The sequence below is a fragment of the Phalaenopsis equestris genome, unplaced genomic scaffold (genome assembly GCF_001263595.1).
Source record: "Phalaenopsis equestris unplaced genomic scaffold, ASM126359v1 Scaffold000232, whole genome shotgun sequence".
Taxonomy (NCBI): Eukaryota; Viridiplantae; Streptophyta; class Magnoliopsida; order Asparagales; family Orchidaceae; genus Phalaenopsis; species Phalaenopsis equestris.
Window position 1 is genome coordinate 445,755 of NW_018164674.1, and position 9,296 is coordinate 455,050.

General features: G+C 35.4%; 1 protein-coding gene across 1 annotated transcript; it reads left to right on the forward strand.

The window, feature by feature from the left end:
* Positions 1 to 5,343: 5,343 nt before the first annotated feature.
* Positions 5,344 to 8,010, forward strand: LOC110023814 (probable inactive purple acid phosphatase 29; the record flags this gene model as incomplete). The annotated part of the gene is made up of 3 exons (XM_020723419.1): positions 5,344 to 5,739; positions 6,997 to 7,450; positions 7,756 to 8,010. Coding segments are annotated over 3 exons (891 nt in total), but the record flags the coding sequence as incomplete, so codon positions are not given.
* Positions 8,011 to 9,296: the final 1,286 nt, after the last annotated feature.

The window sequence follows — 9,296 nt, forward strand, 5'->3', positions numbered from 1 at the left end:
CCCCCTTTTTTTTGTTTTTAGAATCAAATGTTATGGGAGATTGAGAGAAATCGAGAGTTCACGATTGATTTTGCTGTGGAGCGATTTTCTTACTGGGATAATTATATACATAGCGGTGCTCAGCAACTCAGTACGTAGAGTTGGGAAACGTAGGGCATAGTTAATTTTTGTTTTGCGGAGTTTGATTTAAGAATCAACAAGACTTTTAGATGCTTGATCGATGCTAGCCACTTGGTAAGTATAGCGGTTTTAGTTAGTGTTATTGTATGACTCATATAACATATAGGAACAGACGCTGGGATGAAGCGGAGCGGAGCGGAAGAATCTGTCTAAATCGGGATGTTACGTTATGTGAGTTGGGATATAAAATACATGAGTAATTTGAAAATTATATATTGTATTATAAGGTTTACTCTAGGATTATAAATAAACCTGTTTGTAATCCTAGGTCTTTGAGAGAGCTGAATCCCTCAATTATATATTCTCTTTTCTGGATTAGTGGAAAAGCCGCCGCTCTGCTCTCGAGGATGTAGGCATCTTTGCCGAACCTCGTTAAATCTCTGTATGTTCTTCTGGATTTGTGTTGATTGCCTGTTTTTCTTCGCCCTAATTTCTCAACAAGTTGTGTCAGAGCGAGGTTCGAGGGCAGGGAAGAAAAATTTGTGCGGCGCATGAATAAAGAAGACTTTGGCAGAGGAGATTGGCGGCTAGAGAAGAATTTCGATAAGGTTTGCGACAGTTCAAATTTCGACGCAGAGAAAGTTCGAAGACGAAGAGGGCTTCGGACGGTTCGGCCAAGGTTTGCGACAGTTCAGATTTCGACGCAGAGAAAGTTTGAAGACGAAGAGGGCTTCGGACGGTTCGACAGGAAGACGAGGGTTTTTCCGCGAAGGCTTCAATTACGACACTAGGCGCGTGCGGACAGTAGGAGTTCGGTGAAGCTTCAAAGGAGTCGGCGCAGGAAGGCGTCGGCGAGATCGACATAGGAGCAGAAAGACGTCGGTGATATCGACAGAGGAATTGCGGCGTTCGCGATCGCAACCGAGGAATCGCGGCTTCGACTTCGGTGGTTCGGACGGGTTTCGATTCAACGAGAGGTTTTCAGCGCCAGGCGAAGTTGCTACAGGCAGAAAAGGAAGGTTTGACATAAGCCTGGAGTGGAGGCGAAAATTGGAAGCTCCGATTTCATTCATTTGCTGGAGGTGGAAGAAAATTGGAAGGAAATCAAATTCCGATTTTATTGCGGAGAAAGAAAAAAAATTGTAAGAGTAATCAAATTTTGATTTTATTCCTTTGCGGGAGGCATAGAAGGAAATAAGTTCTGATTTTATTCTTTTGCTGCAGAGAAGAAATTTGGAAGAAATATTTTCCAGATTTCTCTAGAGGCAAAAGAATTTCCTTCGCAGAATAATTGCCTTTGTTGGCTACTAGCGGAATATTCCAAATAATCCAAGAAAGAATTGCCTTCGCAGAAGAATTTCCTTTGCAGAAGAATTGCCTTTGATTTCGGAGGCGACCAAATAATCCAAGAAAGAAAATTATCTTCTAGCTGCGGAAAAGGAAATTTAGCGCGGAGGTATTTTGAAGATTTTCTAGGACAAAGAAAGAGGATCTACTGCCGCACTCAGAAAGGAAAGATTTCTTTCTCGAAGGAAAAAAAAATGATTTTCTAGAAATCGGTGACGGAGCCTTTTATTGGAAGTTTAAGGAAAAATTTTTAGGAAACTTAGTTAAGGGAAATACTTAATTAAGAAAACTTAATGAAGAGAATATTTCAATCCTTTTTCGGAAATATTCTGGTTCTTTTCTGGGAAACTTAATTAAGGGAAATACTTAATTAATGAAAACTTAATTTAGGAAACTTAATTAAGAGAATATTTCAATCAATTTTCAGAAAGATTTTGTTGCTCTTCTGAGAAACTTAATTAAAGATTATTTAAAAGGTTTGTGATATCTTTGCCCAACCCACTTTTGGTATGTAAAAAACTCCATGATGTATGATGTATTTCTTCTAAGGGGCTGGATATTCGCTAAAGTGAGATTTGTTCGACATATGTATTTCTCCTAAAGGGCAGGATATTCGCAAGGTGGAGATATTTCTCTTAAGAGGATGAATATTCATAAGGTGGAGATTTTCTCCTAAAGGACAGAATATTCGCAAGGTGGAGATTTTTCTCATAAGGGATTGAATATTCTCAAGGTGGAGATTTTCTTCTAAAGGGCTGAATATTCGCCAATGTGGAGAATTGTTAGGTATTGCTCATAATACCAGAATTTGGAGTCTCTTGGAATGAAGAGATGTCTCTTGGAATTGAAGAGGTGCGTCTCGTAATTTAGTGGGTTGAGATCAGTGAGGGTGCAGCAGAAGCATGATCGCCCGATCCACATTGGTGCAAGTGTAACTCCCAGGTATCTTTTCTCCTAAGGGGGTGAATATTCACTAAGGTGAAGATTTGTTATGATATGACTCACATAACATATAAGGACAGACGCTGGAATGAAGCAGAGCGGAGCGGAAAAATCTGTTCAAATCGGGAAGTTACGTTATGTGGGTTGGGGATATACGGTACATGGTTAATTTGGGAATTACATATTGTACTGTAGGGTTTACTCTAGAATTATAACTAAACTTGTTTGTAATCCTAGGCCTTTGAGAGAGGTGAATCCCTCTATTATGTATTCTCTTTTCTGAATTAGTTAAAAAGCCGCTGCTTAGCTCCCGAGATGTAGGCATCTTTGCCGAACCTCGTTAAATCTCTGTGTGCTTTTCTGGATTTGTGTCGATTGTCTGTTTTTGTTTGCCCTAATTTCTCAACAGTTAGGTTAAACGAGGGGATGTGCGGTGAATAAGAGGTTTTAGTTAGTTAAACGAGGGGATGTGTGGTGGATAAGAAATATCTTTCATCGGCAGAAATCAAAGTTTCTCATGTGCATCTTTAAGTATTATTTCACACCCCAAACAATGCAAAATATGATGAAATAAATGAAGCATGTTTTGTATTATCAAAAGAAAAATTATATGTTAGTAATAACAAACGAAGAAAGATAAATATTATTCCATAAATAAGAGTCCAACTAATAAACTGAAATAAAAAATCAAAACTGACTAAAAAACCAAAATTATAATAGAGAAACTACTCAAAACCCATAAGATGAAATGGAATAACTAATTTAAAATTGAAAATAACCGTAAGAAAGTCTAAAACAAAAAAGTTTGCTTCTATGGAGATCATCTTACTAGTGATTGAATTGAAACTACTATACAAAAATATTAACGGATGAGTTAGACAAATCAAATTCAGTGAATAATATTATTATTAAAGTATAAATGTTAAGATATTGAGACATACATTATGAGCACTAGTATGCATAATTTGTTGCATGCATGTACAATATTTATCTGACATTAGTGTGTAATTCTAATCAAAATGAGTGCTCAATCTAGTTAAAGAAATATGCAATTACTAAAATAGTAAATGTATGACATATCAACCATTTCTTTCTTAGTTTATGTTTTTATAGTTGATTTTATCAGATATCCTGAAATCTAGAATGTAAACATCAGCCTAAGGAAACCCGATGTTTTTCTATAAATCATCACTTTGTGGGCCCACTTGCCCGACTAACCAATATCCAAAAGTTTCCACTGACGTAGAAACTATTGCACACAAACATGCAACTGTACCTTTTTAACGAAAATTATTTAAACAAGATTACCAACTTTTTTAATTTTTTAAACATATAACGTGCAATTCATAACCGTAACATCTAATAATATTTCAGCTGCAAAATTTAATTAAATATGTAAGGAGTTGTGTAACAATAAAATAAAACATCTATTTAGCTCATTTTGAGCAATAATGAAGCTTATAACAAGTTCTAAAAGAAAATGAAGTAGCAAGGGCACCTGACAATCCTATAAAATAATTATGAATTTGTTATATGTAACAATGATAACACTCAGAACTAAGAAGAATATGTTTATCCCTTAATAAAAAAAAAGTTACTTACCTTGTGACGACGTAAAAGAAGCTTTTGATCTTTATAGGCTTTCCTAGATGATGTCACGAGGTGGGCTCAAAATTTCTACGCCCCAAAATACATCAGCCATATAAAAAATGTATTAAATATTGCTATTTTTATTATTATTGTTTTTTTTTATTACTACTATTATTAAATTCATTATATTTTTTTCAAAGAAAGTAGTATTATTATTAAGATTAAGCCTAACAAAAAATTTCATATAAGAATCCATTGAATAACATAAAAATAATTTAATATACATACACATATATAAGGCTATACAAGAGATAATAAAATTGTATTTAAAGAAAAAAAAAAACTTTGAAAGGGGAAGGAGAGCTTATGACAACGAGTGATCAATGAAGGAGGAGGAGGCAGTTTTGATCCTTATCATTTGGTTAGGTCAAGGATAAGCAAAAGAGCTACTTGATCGACGGCTCTGGGTGTGAGCAAGATCAGGAGAGACGACTAACCCCTAGACCTCACATATACAAGTATATGAGGAAATCACTTACAGCTACAAGGGAGAGCAAGAACTTAATCGGGAAGTTGGTTCACATAGAAGAAGAAGGCGAGGAAGGAAGGAAATCACTATTTTGAAAGACGACTAGCAAAAATGAAAGAAAGTTATGCGATTTGCATGATCTAGGAGGCAGGCAGAACCGGCCTCTTTTTTGAGAGGGAGGGGGACTGTCCCCCTAGATTCAACGCGGGAGGGTTTAGGGCAACAAAGTTGTTTAGAATTTTTTGTCAATTTTATTCTTCGTTATGTTATGGCATTCGTTGTATTGTTATAGAGCTTGCTTTGCATTTTGTTAATATTAGAAGTATATGGAAAAGTATGCTTAAGTTTCGTTTATGGTAATTTTAGTCTCAAAAGTCTCTAAAAAATTAAATTAGTGCACTGACTCTTTAATAAAGACTAAAATAATCCACCGGATGGACTATCTTAGCCCTCATTAAAAAATTCAGCGACTAAATTAATACTTTTATAAAATATGGAACTATAATGAACCTCTACAAAGAATTAGGAGATCATTTTAACACTCTTCTCATTCATAGATGCATGCCTACATTCTAATATATTTACACATCCCACTCCTAAACTTTGATATTTATACACATACCACTCAAATCTATAATATCACATCAAAAATAGCATTATTACCAATTCTAAAAGTCAAATAGACTTTTTCATGCATAGCTTTAAAGCACCGAAGTGCTGTATATATCTGTTTATATGTGTGTGTGTGTGAAATTTTAGGGGTGATCTATATAAATACATAAGAATTGTATGTAAATTTCCCTTTTTTTTTTTCTTCAGGTGACAATATATTTGGCTCAGACTCTAAAGATGCTGCACAATCACTGAATGCTGCATTTGAACCTGCTGTCAAACTCAAGCTTCCATGGGCTGCAGTAATTGGCAACCATGACCAGGAGGGCACCCTCTCCCGCGAAGCTGTAATGCGACACATTGTCGGAATGAATCACACTCTTTCGCAATTTAATCCTACCGGAATAGACATTGATGGCTTCGGAAATTATAACTTAGAGGTCGGTGGCGCTGAGGGTTCCGCGCTCGCAAACAACTCAGTTCTCAACCTTTATTTCCTCGACAGTGGCGATTATTCCACCGTCCCTTCAATTCCAGGTTACGGCTGGATCAAGCCCTCTCAACAACTCTGGTTCCAGAAGACCTCTTCTCACCTTCAGGTAATTTATCAAATTTAATAAGTTAAGCTTGGGACATTTGCGTGCATACTACCCAATTGTTATGTATTTACATATCTAACACCTAAACTTAAATTTTTGCATTTATGCCTCTCAAATCTTTCACATTACATAAAAAAATATCACTATTTCTTACTTTTAAATAGTGAAATACGCCTTTACCTACATAGGTAAAGTGATATGTATGAAAAAAGTTGAAGTTTAGGTTTTTGATATGTAAATACGTAAGATTTGAGTGAGATGCGTGTTAATTTTCCCCTTAAGCTTATGGCATTTACATACATACCAACTAATTCATATGTATTTACATCATCTAATACCTAAACTTTAAGTTTTACATTTATACCACCCAAATATTTCCTATCACATAAAAAATACCACCAGTTTAACTTCTAAACAGTGAAATACACTTTTTCATAGATAGGTAAGGTGGCTTGTATGATGCTGGATATGTAAATACATAAGAATTGAGTGGTATGTATGTGAACCTTCTTTTAAGCTTGGGGCCTTTACATACATACCACCAAATTCCTATGATTTACTTATCGAACACCTAAATTTTACTTTTTACATTTATACTGCCCAAATCCATATCACATTAGAAATACCACCGTTCTAACTTTTAATCAGTGAAATATACCTTTTCATACATAGGTAAGGTGGTGCCTAAAAGAAAATTGAAATTTAAGTGTTAGATATAAATACTTGAGAGTTGAGTGGTATGTCTGTAAATCTAAGGTTGGGGCATTTACATGCATATCACCCAATTCCTATGTATTTACATGTCTAACACCCAACCTTTAATTTTAAGATTTATACCACTCGAACCTTTCATATCACACTAAAAATAGCTCATTTTTAACTTTTAAATAGCGAAATACACCTTTACATGCATGGGTAAGCTGGTACATACGTAAAAATTGAAGGTTAGGTGTTAGATATGTAAAAATAAGAATTGAATGATAGGCCTGTAAATCTTCCTTTACATACATACCACCCAATTCTAATGTATTTAGATATCTAACACATAAACTTTATCTTTTGCATTCGTACCACCCAAATCTTTCATTTCACATGAGAAATACCACAATTTTAACTTCAAAATAGTGAAATACACATTTGCATACATAGGTAAGGTTGAATGTATGTAAAAATTGAAGTGAAGGTGTTAGATATGTAAATACATAAGCATTCAGTGGTATGTATGTAAATATTCTTTTAAGATTTCCATCTTTATAGAAGGAGTACATGAGACGAGCTTTGCAGCAGAAACATCCAGCACCTGGTCTAGCCTATTTCCACATACCTCTACCCGAGTTCAGCAGCTTCGATACGGCGAATTTCACCGGAGTAAAACAGGAAGGGATCAGCTCTGCCTCCATTAACTCCGGCTTCTTCGCAACGATGGTGGAGGCCGGAGATGTTAAAGCCGTGTTCACCGGGCATGATCATCTCAACGATTTCTGCGGAAAGCTTATGGGAATTGAGCTTTGCTATGCAGGTGGATTTGGATACCATGCGTATGGGAAAGCGGGGTGGTCGAGGAGGGCGAGAGTGGTTTCCGCATTTCTCGAGAAGAGTTCGAGTGGCCAGGAGTGGGGGGGAGTGAAGTCGATCAAGACGTGGAAGCGGCTCGACGATGAACAACTCTCTAGGATTGACACACAGGTCTTGTGGATAAAGGGTTCTTTAGGTATGCTTCTTTTTTCATGATTTTATTAAGGGGTATTACATACATACCACCCCCTTCCTGTAGATTTACATATTTGATACATAAGCTTTATTGTTTACATTTTATATCACCTTTGATATCACGTTAAAAATAATACTATTTTAAGTTCTAAAAAATGAATTATACTTTTTCATGCCTGGATAACGTGGCATATATGTAAAAATTGAAGTTTAGGTGTTACATATGTAAATACAGAGGAATTTAGTGGTATTTATGTAAATATTCCTATAATCTAACATCATCTAATGATTCCATTCATTGTACAGGGAGAAGAAGGAAGAGCACTGTTCCAAATGAAGCAGATTGAATATGATGCCTCTATTTCTACTATTGTGTGATGAAGAAAAATCATCTCTGTATTTTTCAAAGTAATGCTGCTGGTTCATAAATGGCTGCTATTTCTTGAGTATTTGTGAAAATGTTAGATTGTCTTGTACTGTAGCATAAGTTTGCAGCAGAGCAGAAATAAGCTATAAGAACCTCAAGGGTTTCTACCTTTAATGCAGCATATGTTCTTTTTTTAGGAATATTTACATATACACCACTCGACTCCATTGTATTTGCATATCAAACGCCTATAAATTTCAATTTTTACATATGTATATCACGTTATGCATGAAAAAGTGTCTTTCACTTTCTAATAGTTAAAATAATGATATTGTTGATGTGATATGAAACATTTGGTGGTATAAATGTAAAAATAAAATAAAATTTAGGTATGAAATATGTAAATCTATAGGAATTGGGTGGTATGTATGTAAATACGCCTTGTTTTTATTGTAGCTGTGTCCTCTATTGGAGATCCTGCAGTGAGGCTCCTCACGTTGCAGTGAGGATCCTGTATTGGAGATCCTGTATATATATAGTTAAAAAATATATATAGGCACCCTTACCCCTAACCATTCGAGGACTGCCCTCACTACTGACAAATTGGCTATAGAGGGGTTTGAACCCGTGATTTGAGGGGGCTGATGACCTTCAAAGATGTTGCTCTATCGATATGTCACGGCTGGCGACACACGTATATATAATTTAAGAAAATTTTGAATGGTATGGTCATCATGTCATGCAAATCAAGTAATGACCTATCTATGTTAACTATGAGTGAAAATGTCAAATTCAATCATCACAACTTGGTGTTATTGTAAATATTTTCAAATTTAAAAAAAAAATGTTGAAAGAATCCAAAGTTCTTGAGAGAAAAACATCAGATATAAGTTTGCGTATTTGCGTTCGAAGTCTGGTGGACATTTGTCACGTGGTAAACGGGCTCTATTGTAATACACTGGTTGGGTGGTTTTTTAGAGGAGTGTCTCACAATTGCCACTTGGCATATGCCTCTGGATTTAATAATTTTTGCAAGCTATTTTGCCCTCATTCATTTGAAGCTCACGACATTGTTTCATCTTACCTAACGATGGTACGAGCTAAGTATTAGAAATGTTAATTATATACTCTTAAGAAATTATTTCAATTCATTCTTAGATGGGGGTGTAAACGAACCAAACACGAATGGACAGAGCTTGTGTTCGTGTTCGGTTTGTTTAAAATTTAATTTGTCTGAAATAAGTTCGTGTTTGAAATTATTCGTGAAGTCACTGTTCGTTTTCGTTTCTTAAAGAACGAGCCGAACACGAGCTGTTCGCGAACGACGAGCCAATTTGACATCCCTAATATTAATATGTATAAATAATATATTATATAAATATATAATATCTATATTAATATATTATTATTATTAATTTATTATATATAGGGGTGTAAACGAGCCGAACACGAGCGAGCCATGCCCCGCTTGGGGTCGGCT